Source organism: Cottoperca gobio, chromosome 15 (assembly GCF_900634415.1).
Source record: "Cottoperca gobio chromosome 15, fCotGob3.1, whole genome shotgun sequence".
Lineage (NCBI taxonomy): Eukaryota > Metazoa > Chordata > Actinopteri > Perciformes > Bovichtidae > Cottoperca > Cottoperca gobio.
In genome coordinates, this window is record NC_041369.1 from 23,959,064 (window position 1) to 23,979,198 (window position 20,135).

At 45.0% G+C, this 20,135-nt stretch overlaps 1 protein-coding gene across 5 annotated transcripts in view; it reads left to right on the plus strand.

Moving 5' to 3' along the window:
* arfgef3 (ARFGEF family member 3) overlaps positions 1-20,135 on the plus strand; it is a 44,313-nt gene extending 24,178 nt beyond the window's left edge. For 3 of the 5 annotated variants that reach the window (XM_029449270.1, XM_029449268.1, XM_029449271.1), the window contains 24 exons: positions 680-895; positions 2,393-2,503; positions 3,047-3,197; positions 3,610-3,912; positions 4,700-4,833; positions 5,007-5,152; positions 5,937-6,116; positions 6,211-6,352; positions 6,477-6,599; positions 6,859-6,962; positions 7,171-7,315; positions 7,408-7,536; positions 7,896-8,072; positions 8,697-8,811; positions 10,528-10,630; positions 12,843-12,974; positions 13,315-13,445; positions 13,930-13,938; positions 14,249-14,467; positions 14,658-14,829; positions 15,158-15,259; positions 15,653-16,038; positions 16,249-16,729; positions 16,985-20,135. In XM_029449270.1, coding sequence (XP_029305130.1) covers positions 680-895; positions 2,393-2,503; positions 3,047-3,197; positions 3,610-3,912; positions 4,700-4,833; positions 5,007-5,152; positions 5,937-6,116; positions 6,211-6,352; positions 6,477-6,599; positions 6,859-6,962; positions 7,171-7,315; positions 7,408-7,536; positions 7,896-8,072; positions 8,697-8,811; positions 10,528-10,630; positions 12,843-12,974; positions 13,315-13,445; positions 13,930-13,938; positions 14,249-14,467; positions 14,658-14,829; positions 15,158-15,259; positions 15,653-16,038; positions 16,249-16,729; positions 16,985-17,176 — 4,103 coding nt within the window. In that variant the 3' untranslated portion in view covers positions 17,177-20,135. The remainder of the gene's footprint in view (positions 1-679; positions 896-2,392; positions 2,504-3,046; positions 3,198-3,609; positions 3,913-4,699; positions 4,834-5,006; positions 5,153-5,936; positions 6,117-6,210; positions 6,353-6,476; positions 6,600-6,858; positions 6,963-7,170; positions 7,316-7,407; positions 7,537-7,895; positions 8,073-8,696; positions 8,812-10,527; positions 10,631-12,842; positions 12,975-13,314; positions 13,446-13,929; positions 13,939-14,248; positions 14,468-14,657; positions 14,830-15,157; positions 15,260-15,652; positions 16,039-16,248; positions 16,730-16,984) is intronic. The other 2 variants (XM_029449272.1, XM_029449269.1) reach the window with 1 other exon arrangement.

Genomic DNA, 20,135 nt, shown 5'->3' on the forward strand with positions numbered 1-20,135 from the left:
ACAGACCAGAACAGACCAGAACAGGACAGACCAGAACAGGACAGATCAGAACAGAACAGAACAGAACAGACAAGAACAGACCAGACCAGAACAGGACAGAACAGGACAGAACAGGACAGAACAGACCAGACCAGGACAGGACAGACCAGACCAGAACAGGACAGAACAGGACAGAACAGGACAGAACAGACAAGAACAGACCAGACCAGGACAGGGCGATGAGGGGGAAGGAAAGAGGGTTAAAAAAAAAGCACAGAGCGAGGTGGAGAAAATGAGTCAGACACCACCTGCGCTGTGTGTGTGTGTGTGTGTGTGTGTGTGTGTGTGTGTGTGTGTGTGTGTGTGTGTGTGTGTGTGTGTGTGTGTGTGTGTGTGTGTGTGTGTGTGTGTGTGTGTGTGTCATATATTTACGGAAGCCCTAAGAGACAAGAAGGAAGAGAAACTATTTTGAGTTATGAACAGGCGGGAACATCTTTCTAAGATCCTTATAAAAACCTTTAATCTGTGAAACGTTCTCCAGATAATGACTTAATTCATTCAAAATCACAAGTAATTGCTGTTTTATTATAAGTTATAAACTGTGAAAACAACAGAATAAATAGATCCCCAGATGTTTTCTGACATCAGCTACAGCAGCAGCATTCATCAAATGTATTCTCTCCCTCCTCTTTGACATCAGGAGCGGTGTTCTCCCGCTTCATCCTCACCGGTGTGTGGAAGAACCTGATCGATGTGCTGTCCACGCCGCTGACGGGCCGCATGGCAGGCAGCTCCAAGGGCCTCGCGTTCATCCTGGGAGCCGAGGGAGTCAAAGAGCAGAGCCAGAGGGAGCGAGACACCATCTGTCTGAGTTTAGACGGCCTACGCAAAGCTGCTGCGCTCAGCTGCGCCTTAGGTGGGTGAAACGTGTGTGTGTTAACATGGAAAATGAGATGCTTCACTCCCCCCCACAGGGAGTCCTCTGCTCTCCTTCCTCTCAACACACAGAGGTCAAAGGTCAGATTGTCAGAGGCAGGTCTGTGCTTCCAGGTGCAGCACGTATCCTCAGCAGCTGAACAGCCTCTCAAAGCTTCCTGCTCTGACACGACTCCCCCACGTATTGGACATCATTCATCCAAATACTCTGTCAGATCCACGACATGTTCTTAAACTGCAGAATAGATCGCACCTGTAATCAGCAGGTAAACGTCCAGCTAATCGCCATAAAAGGGCACGAGACGCCAGGGCCGTGTGCACACACACACATTAAACACAGTTTCTGTTTTGGGCAAAGTGTATATTATACAGTTTATTGTGTGTAATGTCACCAGAAATAAAGATGTATTATAGCAAGAACACTAAAGATAGTTAGTTAAAAGATGTGGTTTCAGTTTATTTTCACTGCTTATTGTTGTTTAAGTTTGAGTTTTTGATAGTTATCCAGGTGTATAAGAAGTCAGCAGACATGCTGAGGAGGTTGAAGTGTCCACCTTGACTCCACATTACCTGGGTTGTGATGACCCTAGATACTGTATATTCATAGTTCTACTTTAGTATATCTGACGTTGTGATTTCCAGAATAGATCCAGACCACTTCCCCCTGAGCAGAGGTCTAAACATCCAGAATAATGCAGAGCACTTGTGAGGCTTTAAATGACAATAACATGTAGTGGCAGCTTCTCAAGTTATGATAAGAAAGATAATGGCTGTATCCGCCCCGTGACTCGGATCCGCTCCATAGCTTCTTCTTCGGCTCGTGCTTCACCTTTCCAGACATTTTTCCGTAACCTTGCTGACAAACAGAAAAACAAACAAACGTAACCTCCAAACAATATGCTGAGCCGTGCGTTTAACTCTACAAAACGTCAGAGTCGACCACAGCTGGGGACACATGACTATACACATTTGTTTTATTCGTCCAGAGAAGGTTTCGCTGAGCGTTGAGCTTCTTTCTCAGCTTCCTGCTTCTCATAATGAACACTTCCCATCTGCCCGGTAACAAGCTGAGCCTCGTGGACGCTCAGACAGACTTCAGGAGAGAACATCCAGGGAAATACGTTTCTGACAGCATCCCCACCCTGGCAGGAAGCCTGATTTGAAATGATCAGCACATAAGCACTAATGAATATGAATGAACACATGGTGTGCAACGTGGACTGTGGAGAGAAGACGGTATGTGCAGCTTATTACTGCCAGTTAAAATTTAAATACACCCAAAGGAGAATTAAAAAAGACATAACGTGCATCAGCCTGTGAAATGTCTCATCAGTGGAGTGGGAAACTTAAGTAAAGTAAAGTAAAGGACTTTCTAGGACGTGAAACCCAATAGCTCGTCTTGACACTGTGTGTGCGTGCGTGTGTGTGTGTGTGTGTGTGTGTGTGTGTGTGTGTGTTTGTGTGTTGTGGCTTTTAGGTGTGGCTGCCAACTGTGCCTCAGCTTTAGCCCAGATGGCTGCAGCCTCATGTGTGCAGGAAGAGAAGGAGGAGAAGGAGGCGGGAGAGATGGGAGACGCCATCACACAAGGTACTGACGGAGCACACACACTGAAGAGATATGTTCCCAACAATAACACACACACACACACACACACACACACACACAAGGGTTAACCCCCCCCCCCCTAGCTGTATAACTGAGTTAAAAGGTCATTTTGAATGTTGGTGTGTTTAAATGAAGTCGTATTAAAGGGCAGGTGCAGGACGTGCAATATTACAACTGAGGTTTTCCTTCCATTGTTGTATTTATTTAACGCGAGGCCCTTTCCTGTCTGTGTCTCTTCTATCCAACAAAGCCACAAACAAAAGGTTGCTCTGGTCCCTGCAGAGACTTTATCCAGACTTCATGGTGCCGTCAGTAAGAAACAGGCCTTTAGTGACATCTAGTGAAAGCTGCAGGAAGCCATGACCACATCTCTTCTCTCGTCCTCATGTCCACTCTCATACATCTAGATCAGACTCACACACGTTAATGATATGCATTATTCATAATGCATATCATTAAAGCTCATTACAAGCCAAAGCTCCATTAAGTGTGTGTGTGTGTGTGTGTGTGTGTGTGTGTGTGTAGTGAAGCAGCGTGTGGAGCAGCGTCTGGAGCAGATGGGTCGTCCTCAGGGAGTTCTCCTCCACACGGCTCATGTGTTGTGTATGGACGCCATCCTCAACGTAGGACTGGAGATGGGCAGCCACAACCACGACTGCTGGCCTCATGTCTTCAGGTACACACACACACACACACACACACACTCACACACACACACTAACTTCTAAAAGCTCTGGAGATGATTGTAAGTTAGTTTTATGTTTTCACTGCGATAGAAATATTACATTTTCAGGAAGGTTTTGGACATTCAGGTGTCCAGAACACGTCTTCTTTCAGGATGCTGCAAAGAAAACATCCAGAATCCACATTCAGGAGTTTATTTGACTAACTTTGTCTCTTTGTGTCTGTAGATTTCTCACACATTCACCAACAGTTAGCGTTACATAAGGCCTCATTTACATGTTCAAACATACAATTTCAGGAAACTTGTTTTACCAAAGATACTCGTCTTAATGTAAGTAACGAAGTGGGGACGTGTTACACTGCTGTTACACCTCCTTCTCTTCCTCACCCTCGTCTTCTCTCAGAGTGACTGAATACATCAGTTCGTTGGAGCACACGCACTTCAGCGATGGCTCCTCACAGCCCTCCTCTTTGACCACCATCACCCAGCAGGCCGGCGGCGTAGACCTGGGGATGGAGCTGAGCTGCGAGCCCAGCACCGAGGCCTCGGAGCTGGGCCTGAGCCAGCCAGTCATCCAGCCGCTGTCCATCCAGGAGCTGCTGAGGGAGCGGAGCAGAGGCCGAGGTCTGGACCTGAAGAGCGGGAGCCTGATGACGGGGACCAGCGCCGCCAAGGCCGTGTGCACGCTGTCGACTCAGGCTGACCGGTGAATGTCTTTGAAATAATTGATAGAATAATCAAACTAGATAAAAGTGTATTTTTAAGTTTGGACCCAAAGCAACATAAACAAACCAGGAAACAACATGTTGAAGTTGGTAGTTTTAGATCATTTCATTTAAATGTAAAAATGTATTTTATATATATAAATATAAAACGTTTAATGCCGAGGGTATATCAACAAGGATGCATAATGTACAGGTTAAATCGTCTCATCTGGTGCTCAGCCGGAGCTGCTGTGCTGTCGAGATCACCTTCACTTCTTGTGACGACCACAAGATGGCAGCAGCAGCACAGAGCTGCGTGTTTAAGACTGCGTTTAAGGATTACATTCAGGATTAGGTTTAGGTTAAAGTCCTCACGAGTGTGGAAGTACAAATGTGTGTGTGTGTGTGTGTGTGTATGCGTGCCACCAGTGCTGCACTTATTAAAGTTTGGCACAAGCAGAGAATAAACTGTGTTTATTTCAAGGATCATCTCTTATGTAACCAGTTATCTGGGCTGCTTTTAGGGGCAAAAAAACCCGAATGTTCCCACTGATCTTCTGCAACAGATGGACCGAACACATTTACAAGCTGCAAGTGGTGCAAACACATAGTAAACACTGCTCTCTGCACAGGGCTGTGCAACCAGGGCAACACTGCTGCATGTGTGCCTTCAAACTGTGTTCCTCTGCACTCTGAACATTCATTAAATATTACATCCATACGTGTGTGTGTGTGTGTGTGTGTGTGTGTGTGTGTGTGTGTGGGTGTGTGTGTGTGTGTGTGTTCCAGGTTGTTTGAAGAAGCAGCTACCAAGCTGAACCTGGTCGGTCTGGTCGGATTCTTGCAGCAACTCAGAAAAGCTTCTCAGTGTCAGCTGTTCGACTCTGTTACTGAGACTGGAGACTATTCTCTAGCAATGCCAGGTACACACACACACACACACACACACACACACACACACACACACACACACACACACACAATATGACACAGTGAGTAATCATGTGCTCATGCATGTGAAATGATCTTATACATTTAGAGCAATGAGTAAGTGAAGACCATTCAGAGTCATTGCGTCCCCTCTGTGCGTCTGCAGGAGAGGCCAAGTCGACGCTGGACAGACGCAGCGCTCTGCATCTCTTCCGTCTGGGCGAGGGCATGCTGAGGATCGTGAGGAACAAGAACCGCCCCGTGCTGCACATGATGAGGGCCTGGAGCGTGGTGGCCCCGCATCTGGTGGAGGTCGGGAACTAAAGCCTCTTTTAAAAACATGCTGCATGCCTCCCCATGCACAGAGCCTCTTTTGTCAACAGTATTTAGAAATGACTTTCACTTGTAAATTGCAGTTACTCTTTGTGACACTGACTTAAAGTCAAGAAGCTTGTCCAGCTGTTTGCATGCAAATGAAAGTTTTAGCTTGTGCACTTGCATCTCATGCTTTATGCACAATAAGTCCAAGTGAAGTGAGGAAACCTCTTCAACACGATTCAGCAGCAGCACGTCGTCTTCCTCGTTCTTCTTTCTTCTGAGTCACTCTTCATTTCACAAAATGATCGTGATCATGTACTCAAGCAGCAGTTCTATTTAATGACACAGCATCATATACTTCAAACTGTTGTTCACACGCTTCCATTAACTCAGAGATCACTCCTAAAATAATATCACAGAGAAGTTATTTGTTAAGAATATCCTCAAAATGGATATTAAAACTACAAGATGCTCAATTTCTGCACAATGCACCTTGAATGTGCACATATGTTTATGAATAGATGTATATATATAACATTTTTTTATTTAATTTAAAATTTAAATTAAAAAATATATATTCTTAGATTTTTTTTTGTGATATAAGAAATATATATATATATATATATATATATATATATTTCTTATATAAAGATAGATATATATTTAATAAAAAATGTTTTTAATATTTTTTAATTTCTTTAAAAGAAAAAATATTTATATATACTATTGTTAGTAAACCTCGTGCCACTGCAAACACAGTAACATCTTCTTCTCCCAGGCGGCCTGTCACAAAGAGCGCCACGTGTCCCAGAAGGCCGTTTCCTTCATCCACGATGTTCTGACGGAGGTGCTGACGAGCTGGGCGGAGCTTCCACTCTTCCACTTCAACGAGGCGCTGTTCAGGCCCTTCGAGCACATCATGCAGCTGGAGCTGTGTGACGAGGACGTACAGGACCAGGTAAGATCTGTTGGAACACGGGAAGGGAAGTGTCACATTTAGATAAGTCGATCTGAAGCTTTTACATGAGCTGTAACGCTGCGTGTCCCTGCAGGTGATAACATCAATAGGCGAGCTGGTGGAGATGTGTTCTCCTCAGATCCTGTCTGGGTGGAGGCCTCTGTTCAGCGCTCTGAGGACCGTCCACAGCAGCAAGACCGACACCAAAGACTACCTGCTGGGAGAATACTCCATGGGTACGTCTAAGGCTGCGTTACACACTCACACACACACATTTATATTTAAAACATACCAGCAAGAAACGACCAGAAGGTCCCATCATCTTTTCTCCCCCCCCCTCCCTCACGTCCTCTCCTCCAGGGAAGTCCCAGGCTCCAGTGTTCGATGTCTTTGAGGCTTTCATCAACACTGACAACATCCAAGTATTTGCCAACGCTGCCACCGACTACATCATGTGTCTCATGAAGTTCGTCAAAGGCTTAGGTTTGTCTCTCTGTTACAACAGGAGAGTTCATTTCTCCTGGAACTGGACAGTGAAATGTTTTGATGTAAGATGCACATGACGCTGTAAATTCACTTATTTTGTGGAAAAAGAAGCAATTTTTCCAGTATTATGATTTTTAGCTTTTCCAATTCTCCACATTTTCAAACAGTGGTTTCTGTATCACTTGTGTTTGCACAGCAACAAGAAGCACTTCACTTCTGTACCTAATAACACTTGTGTGCGTGGTTGCCTGTGTAGGGGAGGTGGACTATAAGGAGATTGGAGACTGTGTCCACGTGTCGGGTTACAGCTCCACGGACCTCTGCCTGCCTGCGCTCGACTACCTCCGCAGATGTTCGCAGGTAGAAACTTCTTATTAGAGTCACGAGCGAGTTAATGCAGCAAATGTATTGTTTCCTGTTCAAATGAAGACGGAAACATTCCTGATCTTGGATCCTTTTGTGCCTTTTTAATGTCGCACTGATCCCAATTATTATATCCATATCCGTTGAGTAGCAGCAGATAACAGAAGCATATTCGCTGTGACTCAATGGAGCGTTTGATTGACAGCTCCTGGCAAAGATCTACAAGATGCAGTCCAAGCCGGTGTTCTTGGGGGCGCGGCTCGCCAGCCTGCCGATGAGATCACAGGAACGCTCGATCAGCACCGAGGACGGGATGGACTGTGTCCTGCAGGAGTTTGATGATGAGACAGGTTAAGCGTTCGTCTCTTTTCCTGTCGTCGCTGCGCCTTGTCTCCACGCCGTCTGACCCCGGCTGTGTGTCGCTGTGTCTTCTGTCCTGCAGGTCTGATCCAGGTGTGGATTCTGTTACTGGAGCAGCTCACAGCAGCCGTGTCCAACTGTCCTCGCCAACACCAGCCGCCAACCCTGGAGCTGCTCTTCAATCTGCTCAGAGAGGTCTCCACTGTGCCAGGTAACACACACACACACACACACACACACACACACAGGAAAATATTCCTTATGTGGATATGAGTGTGTTTTTATTGTAATACTTACATTTGATTGTTGTTATGAATTCAGGACAAGCTTATAAATGTCACTGAGGTTTATAACATTTGATATAACTTGTTCTTTATAGAGAGTCATTTCTGTACCAGAGTCCAGTGACAGTGACCCGAAACACAAAAACAAGGTCACCAACAAGTGGTCACATGACGTCGATCCACATGACCTTGTGCCGCCTGCTGGAAATGATTTGTTCACTTAGTTTGACCTGCTGTTGTCAGAGGCGTTGTCCGTTACATGGCCCCTGTGTCACCCCTCCTGCAGGTCCGGGGTTCGCCATCTTCTCCGTCATCCAGTTACTGCTTCCTGTGATGTCACTGTGGCTGCAGCGTAGCCATGGCGACCACTCCTACTGGGATGTGGCGGCTTCAAACTTCAAACACGCCATCGGCCTGTGCTGCGAGCTGGTGGTGGAGCACGTCAACAGCTTCATACACTCTGGTGTGTGTGTGTGTGTGTGTGTGTGTGTCTGTGTGTGTCTGTGTGTGTGTGTGTCTGTGCGCATGTGTGCGTGTCTGTGTCTGTCTGTGTGTGTGTGTGTCTGTGCACATGTGTGCGTGTCTGTGTGTGTGTGTGTGTCTGTGCGCATGTGTGCGTGTCTGTGTCTGTCTGTGTGTGTGTGTGTCTGTGCACATGTGTGCGTCTGTGTGTGTGTGTGTGTCTGTGCGCATGTGTGCGTGTCTGTGTCTGTCTGTGTGTACGTGTGTGTGTCTGTGTGTGTGTGTGTGTGTGTGTGTCTGTGTGTCTGTGTCTGTGTGCGTGCGTGTGTCTGTCCATATATATAGTCTATGTTGCAATTTCAATAAAGTTCACAGTGTGTTACTGTCATTCCCACAGTAGATTGTAGTATTTAATGTGGAGGATGAAGAGAGAGAAGAAAGAAAGGGATGTGTTTGAAACTGAATGTGTGATGACAGATCTGATAACGAGTTATTGTTTGTCAAGTATAAAATGTGTGTTTGTGCACAGACGTGAAGTAGAGCGTGATGCATGTTCCCTGCTCTCCTTCTTAGTCAAATTAAAGTGTTCACTCCATCTGTGTGTGTGTGTGCTTCCACGTTTCAGATATTGGTTACGAGTCTCTGATCAACCTGATGCTGAAGGATCTGTTCAAGCTTCTGGTGGCTTGTGTGTCTGAGCCTGCAGAGACCATCTCCAGAGTGGGCTGCTCCTGCATCAGGTGACCCCTCTGACAATACTCTTTTAAATATGCGTAAAAGTGCATTAAAATTATATAAAGAACATCTAAAACATAAAGTAGTTTAAAGTTTAAATATAAGGATAGAAGATAACATTTAAAAATACAAATAAAATTGAATATTCATTGTCATTATACCCGTGTACAATGAACTTTCGGATTCTCTCTCTCTCTCTCTCTCTATATATATATATATATATATATATATATATATATATATATATATATATATATATATATATATATTTATATTGCTGCCACAATTACTAAACAAATGATTCCCGCCGCTGAAAATAGTCCCCAATAAATTCACCATTTACTCCAGTTTGATTAGAGTTTGCTGAAAACTACAGTTGGTGGATTTTTACAATAACAATAACAACAATGTAATTTAATGTCAGCATTATGTTTAGATATGTTTTCTCTGTCTAATCCTGCTGTTCCTGTTGTTCCTGTCTAATCCTATTGTTCTTGTTGTTCCTATTGTTCCTGCTGTTCCTGTTTAATCCTGATGTTCCTGTTGTTCCTGCTGTTCCTGTCTAATCCTGCTGTTCCTGTTGTTCCTGTCTAATCCTGCTGTTCCTGTTGTTCCTGTTGTTCCTGTTGTTTCTGTCTAATCCTGTTGTTCCTGTTGTTCCTGTCCAATCCTGCTGTTCCTGTCTAATCCTGCTGTTCCTGTTGTTCCTGTTGTTTCTGTCTAATCCTGTTGTTCCTGTTGTTCCTGTCCAATCCTGCTGTTCCTGTCTAATCCTGCTGTTCCTGTTGTTCCTGCTGTTCCTGTCTAATCCTGCTGTTCCTGTTGTTCCTGTCTAATCCTGTTGTTCGTGTTGTTCCTGCTGTTCCTGTTGTTCCTGTCTAATCCTGTGTTCCTATTGTTCCTGCTGTTCCTGTCTAATCCTGCTGTTCCTGGTGTTCCTGTCTAATCCTGTCTAATCCTGCTGTTCCTGGTGTTCCTGTCTAATCCTGCTGTTCCTGCTGTTCTTGTCTAATCCTGCTGTTCCTGTTGTTCCTGCTGTTCCTGTCTAATCCTGTCTAATCCTGCTGTTCCTGTCTAATCCTGCTGTTCCTATTGTTCCTGCTGTTCCTGTCTAATCCTGTTGTTCCTGTCTACTCCTGTCTACTCCTGCTGTTCCTGTTTAATCCTGTCTAATCCTGCTGTTCCTGGTGTTCCTGTCTAATCATGTTATTCCTGCTGTTTCTGTTGTTCCTGTTGTTCCTGTCTAATCCTGTTGTTCCTGTCTAATCCTGTTGTTCCTGTCTAATCCTGTTGTTCATATTATTCTTGTTGTTCTTGTTGTTTCTGTCCAATCCTGTCTAATCCTGTTGTTCCTGTTGTTCCTGTCTAATCCTGTTGTTCCTACTGTTCCTGTTGTTCCTGTCTAATCCTGTTGTTCCTGTTGTTCCTGTCTAATCATGTTGTTCCTACTGTTCCTGTTGTTCCTGTCTAATCCTGTCTAATCCTGTTGTTCCTACTGTTCCTGTTGTTCCTGTCTAATCCTGTTGTTCCTGTCTAATCCTGTTGTTCCTGTCTAATCCTGTTGTTCCTATTGTTCTTGTTGTTCTTTCTGTCCAATCCTGTCTAATCCTGTTGTTCCTGTCTAATCATGTTGTTCCTACTGTTCCTACTGTTCCTACTGTTCCTGTTGTTCCTGTCTAATCCTGTTGTTCCTGTTGTTCCTGTTGTTCCGGTGTCTCCAGGTATATTCTGGTCACTGTGGGTCCAGTGTTCACAGAAGAGATGTGGAGGTTGGCCTGCTGTGCTCTGCAGGACGCTTTCTCTGCTACGTTAGAGCCTGTGAAGGTAAACACACCGAGACTCACACATGTACAATATGCAGTTACCAAGTGGTCACATGTCAGTAGACACACGTATGTTAAAGGCAGGAGGTAGATATGCAGATAGGAAAGTGAATAAATGTACATGTATAGAAACGCACTCAACAAGTCCACTGTTGTGAAGCTCATAATCCCTCCACAATCTGAAGCTGCTGGTTGGGACAGAAGTAATCTGAAATCCTTTGCTCTTAATACTATCAACATGCTGACACTGCACGGTAAGCTTGATAACCCCAGTTAACCACACACACTCACACACACACAAACACACACACACACACACACACACACACACACACACACACACACACACACACACACACACACTCTCCTCACTGTGTCAGACTTGTATTCTGTTCCATCTCTCTTCTCTCTGTCAAGCTGATTAAAACGGGGAAAGTAAAATCAGAAATGTGTTTCTAAACACGTTTTACATGTTGTTGTTCAGTGTGTTGAGGATTCTTCGGGCGCTCCTGTAATCAACGCTCGATGACACACACAACCCCTCCCCTTACACTGTATCTAAACTAAAGCGCGGAGCCTCAGTGGTTCACAATATTTATAATCTTATATACTTGCTGATCATTCAGATTTGGCTGCAGGATTCGAACACATATTTATTTACGCTTTAAAGCTTTCATGCCTTCTGTATGTAAGACGCACTTTGGTACTTGACACTTTCTGATACTCAGTACTACATACACTTTAGTTAGTGTGTGTGTGTGTGTGTGTGTGTGTGTGTGTGTGTGTGTGTGTGTGTGTGTGTGTGTGTGTGTGTGTGTGTGTTCAGAGTAGAGGTGACATCTCCAGGCCTTTTATTGGTGGATGGTGTGTGTGTGTTCCTGCAGTCCTGTGGCAGCTCACAGCTAAGCAGCTTTACAGCTTAGAGCCACATCTGTGTGTGTGTGTGTGTGTGTGTGTGTGTGTGTGTGTGTGTGTGTGTGTGTGTGTGTGTGTGTCACAGATTCTGTTTGCTTGTCTCCAGTAGATGTGAGTTTTCACTGTAACAGACCAAATGAGTTTTGTTATTAATGTTTTAAAAGAGAAAGAAAAGACGAAACATAATGTTCTTTTATATTCTTACAGATGATAAACTGTCTCAAAGGTTATTAAAACCCTCTCGTGTTTATCTCTACAATGCATCACAAGTGTGTTGTTTTAAACATCTCAACTCGTAGCTGAACAGACTCGTGACCACACGACGGACATGAAGTCAGATTGTTTATGTAACAGCTGTGTGACGCTGCATGTTGGGGCTCACAGTTTGGTTTTGCATCATATTTATTTAGATCTTATGGTCGTTTATATAAGAGCTGCTTTATCCACTGCCATGTTAAATCCTTCTACAGCTGCAGTTACTTATTGAACTGTATGTCAGTAACATGGGACATAAATATAGTGTCGGAGCAATGTTCTGCTTTTTGATGAAGTTCTTGATTTATTAGTTTGGAGCTTCTGAACTTCACTGGTTTGACTCTTGACTGATTTATTTAAATGTAATTGTAATCCATTAGGGCGTCCCTGCATGTGCTACTTTCTGTAAAACTTCACAAAAACTGGACAAAATGTTTTAAATGTAAAGTTTGTTTGAAGTTCAGGAGGACCCATCGTTCTATAAACTCCTGCGCTGCCCTGTACGTCCAGTTGTTATATTGTCTGTATATTTGTTAGTGTTCAATCACACACATCAGTTATTCTGTCAAGAAAACGTAGAACTCTCAGAGTGTCTGCGTGATTTAAAACAACGCGTTTAGATTTCCCAGGGGAAACTCTGCTAACATACAACCCAGTGATTGTCGCACGCTGGGAGCCTTTAACATAAAGCTTACAGTCAATCCTTAACATGTAGCTTATGCTTTCAGAAACGTCAACACGTGACCTTTGACTCGGTTTATAGAAAAGCTGAATTATTTATAAGCACTGCATTCAGGTCACATACGATATTATGTAAAAACTGTATTAAACTGTATAATACTTCATCATGATGGAAATCTACTGTTTTGAGATCATATAATAGAAAAAGAATGATGAAAACAGGGGTTTGCATCATGCACACAGTGTTCTGTGTATTCAGGGGAAGTATACTCAATCCAGTAATCCAATTAAGTAAATAAATGTATGAACATGCACCAGCAGATCACGTTAACGTCCGTCTCTGTGTCTCTGTGTCTCTGTAGAACCTTCTGGCCTGTTTTCATAGCGGCTCAGACAGTTTCTCTGGAGACGCCTGCGAGGTGAAGGTGGCGGCGCCGTCCCACTCGCCTGCAGCTGAGGCGGAGTACTGGAGGATCAGAGCGATGGCTCAGCAGGTCAGTGGGACTTCATGCTGCGACAGGGAAGAGGCCCGCGATGGTCCAGTACAATCTTTATTTGCACATTCATTGGGCTTTTTTTAATTTTTTATTTAGTGAAGTGAGACATGGTAGGATTAGCACAACAGGACAAACGATGTTAGCGAAGGTGCGTCGTACACGGCTCCTGTGATACCAGTAAGATTAGGTTTGCAGATGTGAAAGTGAGTTCTGTGGTGCAGCATGTAACCACAGCTGTCTCCAATGAAGCATAATATCTCAACTGTAACTAAAAGTTCATTAATATCTCTGCTATAACCGCCGCCGACAGTTTAATGATTGTGCTCGCTGTGTCCAGGTCTTTATGTTGGACACCCAGTGCTCTCCGAAGACGCCCAACAACAAGGAGGGCTTTGAGCACGCTCAGTCCTGCGTCCTCATCATCGAGCTGCCGGCTGACCAGCAGTCCAACGGACACACCCAGAAGAGGTGCACAACACACACACACACACACACACACACACACACACACACACATCTTCGAGTCCAAGTGAACGTTTGTGCCAAATTTGAAACAATTCTCTCGACAATTCTCACGTTTTACTGGTGCGGAGGCATCAAAAGGCTTTGATGTCAACTCTTGGACAAGACAACACTAAAACTATTTTTGATAAATGTATATAATGTGTTCACTTCAGCGTATTTCATTCTGTGCTGCCGAGACGTCAGAGGTTGCACAGCATGTGATGAAACACTTCTGTTAGTGCAGCATTGAATGCATTGTTTCTTGTCTTCAATGTGTTCAGCTGTTTCCTCTCTCAGTACCTTTAAAGGACAGTTTGCACATTTTCTAAGTTAAAAAAGGACATGCAGTCTTTAGTTTGAACATGATTGGAAGCACACGTGCAGCCACATTAACTCAAATCTAACCCTCACTAACTCTTTGCTTGCTTTTCTGCTGCTGGGGTTACAGGAAGATTGGGTGAGTGTGTTGTTCTGTAACATTGTGTTTGTCAGATTTAACTGTATGTTAGCGTGGCTCTGCATGGGTCTGTGTGATCTCAGTCAAACGTATCCGTCTGAAGAGTTGCCCAATGTGAGAAGAAAATACTGTGTTTGTTGGATATTGATGTTTTGAAATGTGATAAATGCTGAGATTGAGTTGTAGCTGTGTGAATGAAGTCGGGTTTACTCAGAACATGCAGTACAGGAGCTGTTCGATTGGTTCACAGTCGAACATTCTTTACTTGAATAAATGTGATTTGACGTCGTCTGGTTTCTGAATCCTGCAGGATCCCGTTCCGCACCATCGTGGTGAGCCTGTTGTCCCACCAGGTTCTGCTCCAGAACCTCTCCGACATCCTGCTGGAGGAGTTCGTCAAGCAGCCCGAAGCAGACGAAAAGGTCACGGCTGTGACCTCTGACACCAGCCGGGCCGCGGCCGGCTTCCTGCGCTACATCTCCATGACTAACTTAGCCATTATCCTGGATCTGCTGCTGGACTCTTACAGGTTACTGAACTATAACATCTATGTGTATATATATATATATATATATATATATATATATATATATATATATATATATATATATATACAGTATGCACATAGGCACTATTTTCATTATCAACAACATGATATAAAACAGAGAAAATCAAAACTCGACTAATGATTGCAGCTCTGCTTCTGATCTCTGCTACAGGACAGCGCGGGACTTTGACACTCGGCCAGGTCTGAAATACTTGCTGATGAAGGTGTCGGGTGTCTGTGGAGCGGCTAATCTTTACCGCCAGTCTGCCATGAGCTTCAACCTGTACTTCCAGGCCCTGCTGTGCGCCACGCTGAGCCAAGCCGACAGCATGACGGCCCAGCAGGTAGAACTCTCACTTCACACCAATCACACGCTTCAAGAGGCTTTAACATCAACCTTTATTTATAAAGCACTTTCATTACACAGTGAATTTACCAAAGTGCAGGACAATAAAACAACATAAAACACAACATGGTATCAGTGTTTGGTCATACTTCTGTTTGAATAATGTTTAGTTCCACATTTAGTATTTTCACTTCTGTTTTGTGTTTTAAAGAGTTATACAGTTCAGATTGGAAGTGAAGCATCACACAAACAATACATTCAAGTTGACTTATTAATGAATGAACTAGCACGATGAAGATGCAGCTCACAAGTCCCTGTGATCGTAGGTGAAGAGGATGCTGTACGAGGAAGAGGAGGGGAGCTCTGACTCTTCTCACCCCGGCTCTGCCTCCTCAGAGGACGAAGACATATTTGAAGAAACGGCACAGGTGACACACACACACACACACACACACACACACACACACACACACACACACACACACACACACACACACACACACACACACACACACACACACACAGATAAAACAAATCAACTGCACAGAAAATGATTTGTTTTCCTTTTATTTGACGTAACAAGCAGATCGGTGCAGAAACACAGAAGAATACAGAACAGTTGCACTTAAAGCTCGTTGTGATTAACCTGAACTACAGGAGCAAAGAAAGTTAGTCCAGCTGCTGCTTTCTTCTTCGTTGGTCATTTCCTCGTTAGTTTTCTCCAGTTTAAGGAACTCAGTCCTGAGAAGGTTTTCCTAAAGTAACAAGGAAGATGTTGTAATATCAAACATCCAACATCCCCTCTGTGTGTCCTCCTGTAGGTCAGCCCCCCTCGCGGCCGGGATAAACGGCATCACTGGCGAGCCCCCATCCCGTCTCTCAGCGTGCAGCCGCTGAGCAGCGCAGACTGGGCGTGGCTGGTCAAACGCCTCTCCAAACTGTGCATGGACCTGTGCAACAGCTACATCCAAATGCACCGCGACCTGGAGAGCATGCTGGAGGAGATGGCGCTGCTGAGAGGAGGAGCAGGAGGAGGAGGAGATCACGTCTTCTTCCTGCCTCTCTTCCAGTCGGAGACGTCCACCCCAACATCGGCAGGCGGGCTGTCAGTGAGGGAGACGCCATCAGAGGAAGGAGGCTCCAGATGTCAGGCAGCGGACAGCGCAGCACCTCCAGGGGACACGCCCACACCCAGCCCAGGATTGAGGTCTGACTTTAATCATATTTTTAGGATGACATGACGTATGTAAGTCTACCTGCAGCCTCGAAGTAACTTGTTATTGATTAGGATATTCGACTACTAGCATCCCAACGGTAGAAGTCCAAGTCCTTGTTGTCAGCTTCTTGACGCCAAAAACTATCTAACCAGAACTATGTTTCTGTCTGTCAAGTAACCATGTCATCTCTCTTCTCACAGCTGCACAGGCAGTCTGCCCCTCAACTTCCCGACCGGAGGTGAGAGGAGGGACTCCGGCTTCACAGGAAGCTCTGTGGGAGGAGCTCCTGGCAGCGCTGGACTGGGAAGGAGAAAGGAATGGTGGGAAACCGCCGGGAACAAACTGTACACCATCGCCACGGACAAAACCATCAGCAAGCTGATGATGGAGTACAAACGCAGGAAACAGCAGCAGCAGCCGCAGCAAACCAACGTCAACCTGTTCATGAAGGAGCAGGGCCGGGCGGCGGGAGGAGGAGGAGGCGTAGGGGAGAGGAAGGGCCCTTTGGAGCCACAGAGGCCCCCACAGAGGCCCCAACATCTGGTGGACCAGCAGGGCCCCCCCTTGAGGCACTCAGTCAGTGCAGGGCCTGAGGTTCTGAGGCAGGAGAAGAGACCACGATCTGGATCCACCATCAGCTCCCACAGCATCACCCTGAGGGACTCTGAGGCGCAGATCCAGGTAGAGGCCATACAGGAAGTGTTCTCATGTTTAAGGTTGTACTTCATACAGAATCCAGCTGTGGAACTGTGACTGTCACATTACATTTACTCTCCAGAACAAACCAAAACATATCCCCTGACATACGCATGAACAATTCAAAGTGACTCCACATCACGGGCCAGTGAACAAGTGAATTTAAAGTGTGTTGTTTTAATGTGCTGTGTGTGGCAGTTCTGTCAGCTGCTTGTTGAAATGGTTCCTCTCTCCTCGCAGGCCTGGACCAACATGGTGCTGACTCTCCTCAATCAGGTCCTCCTCCTGTCAGACTCCTCGTTCCTGGCGCTCCAGCCGGTGCTCTACCCCTGCCTCAGCCAGCTTTCCTGTCACGTGACCGACGCCCGCGTCCGCCAGGCACTGCGCGAGTGGCTGAGCCGCGTCGGCAGACTCTACGACATCTTCGTGTGACATTGCAGCGAAGACGAGCAGAAGCACCGAGCGAAGAACGCAGTCTGTCGGTCAGTGAAGGACGGGAACAGATGACTTTATGTAATGATGTCACGACGTCACGATGTGACAGAGAGTGATAACTGGCGTGTAGTCTCTGATGTCATCGTAATGGATCTGCTGCAACTTTTGAAGAGCGTCGGCGAACATCATGTGACATTAAGCTGGAGGATTTGATTGGCTGATGAAGGATGTGGCGTGTGATTCTTTGTGTATAATGTGACGGTTCTGCCTCTTGTTTTTCTGCACACACACACACACACACACACACACACACACACACACACACACACACACTCAAAGCTTTTAAATATGATTTTGAAACAGTGATTTGCAGAACATCTCATCCTCTCATGAGTCACGATGAGCTTCCTCTCAGGTGAGGGCTTCACGTGCATCGACTTATCATTTGATGATTTACTTTCATACTTTTCCTTTGACTTCGTCGACACCCGTGGAGTTTAGCAACAGCCGTATTTATATTAGCATTGCTCAGCTTCTGAGGTCGATAACATGCAGTTTGATTCTTCCAGCTGTTTATTCTAATGTTTCAACATCTGCGTGTGTTGTGGCGTCCACACTCTGGATAAGTGCTTACGTGCGAGTCCTCGTAGAGCATGAATTAAATTAGGTCGCCGTGTTTAAGGTTGAAAAAGCAAAAATACTGTTATATTTATTTATTTATTTTATTCAGTGAATCCACTTTATATCCGGAGACGTGTTGTTCGTTTGATCTGATTGTATTTGAATGTTTGTCGCCGCCATTTTCAATATCAGCTTTAATCAGCAAACAGTCTGTGCATTCTAACGGCGGTGAGATATAACAAGTTATTTCTGCTGCTTCTGTGTGAACGTGTATTTATGGAAGTGCTTCATTATTTAACGGGTCATTCAGCATTTTCTATTTACTTGTTTGTGTACGTGTTCCCTCTTGGTTAGTGCTCGCTGATGATCCAGAGGCTGCCGGTGCTTCAGTCTTTATATCAGCGCGTGGCGTTACATCGGATTCAACTTCAAGAAACGCATCATGTGCTCACAACAACGTCATCCATTGTCCATCCTCACTCCCCAAGTACACACCTTCCTTTGTCATCCGACACCAAAATACAACTTCCACACATTTAAAATGTAAAAGCTCAACGTGTTCTGACAAACACAAAGATATTATATTTATGATTAACAACGTTGTGAGATGGAGAAGCCAGAGAAGATTTGATACTTGTCACCTGCTGACACGTGATGGATATATTCTCAGAGGGTGACCTCCTGACCTTTAACTTTAACACCATCAGACCAGAACGTGACCTTACTCAACGTGATCTCGTGCTACCACTTTGTTAGCTTATATATATTTAAAGTATTCTACACACACTAATGTTTGGATCAAAGAAAACAAAGTGCATCAAACGCTGACTGTGTAACGACCCAGAGATAACGTTACGTCCTGTGACCAGCAGCATCTGTACGCACTGGTTCATGCTACTGTGCTTTTGAGAAGTGATTATGACGACATGAACGAAAGAAGAGTTGAACTCTAACTTCAGCAGCTCGGACCATAACGAGGGAGGGAGGGAGGGGGGGTCATCTGACGCTCCTAAGAAGATTTACTCTTCTTTTTTTAACCCAGTTTGTCAACATCTGAGGGTTTGTGCCTTTGGTTTGCACTCATTGCTCTCCGGCTCCCTCACTTCCTCTGCACTGTCTCATGTGTTCATCTTTGCCAGCTGTCTCTCAGGATATAAAGTGAAAACAACATGACTCTGCAGAAATCTCCAGAGCGCTTGTGCCATTTCACAGCATTACACACTGAAGGAGAGAAGAGATGTAGGTCAGATGGAGCCAGAACGGCAACAAAGTGTGTCTGTGGCACAGAATCAGTCTTTCAGTTCAGTCTTCAGCTTCGTTACGAGAGATACAAATCTGAATCTGGGCAACGTGGGAAACCCCATGACTGAACAATCAAGCACATGTTCCAGCTACACCTGTGTTCGAGACGCTGATTCTTCTGATTCTTCTTAAAATAAAAGTTATAAATCGTAACCCCGGCTACTTCTGTTGAGCCCCTAGTGGCCAGCAGAGGAACATCGTGTCACATATGGACGCCTGGCCAGGACGTCGTCACTATGTTCTTTCCTTTCCCACCTGAACCTGCAGACTGGCTGCCACACAGAAGTAATCCCATAATCTTTGCCCACTCGTTCCTACTTCTTCTCTAAATGTATTTTGCACATGTGCTCCAAACAGCTTTAGTATGTCTCGCCTCTGCCGTCTCTCAGCCCCTCCCAGTGTCCCTGACCCGTCCTCGTTTGTCCTTATTGCTGTTTGAGTGAGCAGCGAGGGGACAGATGTTGTGGGCCGGCAGTGTGATCAGCAGCAGTGAAGAGGAGGATTGAGTTGGTGTTAAGTCCGTGCCAGCGTTTCCCTCTAAAACAAAGCGACTAATGTGTCTGTGTCCTGCAGCCGTCTGTGATTCACTGATGATGAACCTGCTGCCACTCCCTCAGATACACTTTGCGTGTCTTGTGTTGCACTTTGTGTTTCACTACGAATGTGCATTTGACATGAAGCTCAGAGATTAAGATTGAATCCTGAATGTAGGAGTTGTGACCGAAGATCTTCACAAACTTCATCCGCACTCTAAACAGATGTGATGCACTGGGGTATAGTTTAATACCGACGAGCTCCAAATCCTTTCATTGTCATGTGTTCCATTAACAGAAAGTCTTTGCAGGATGTTAAGCTCTCATTGCTTTCTGATTCGCCAAAGTAAAAGCTCAACTTCTGTCCTTGTGCTGGGAAAACTAATCGCATTTCTTCTAATAATTTACAGTAAAATCATCAACAGTTTAGTGTTTTATTGTGCGGTCGAGGGATTATTGTGAACAGATTGACGGCAGTGACGTGGTACACTTGCTGTGCT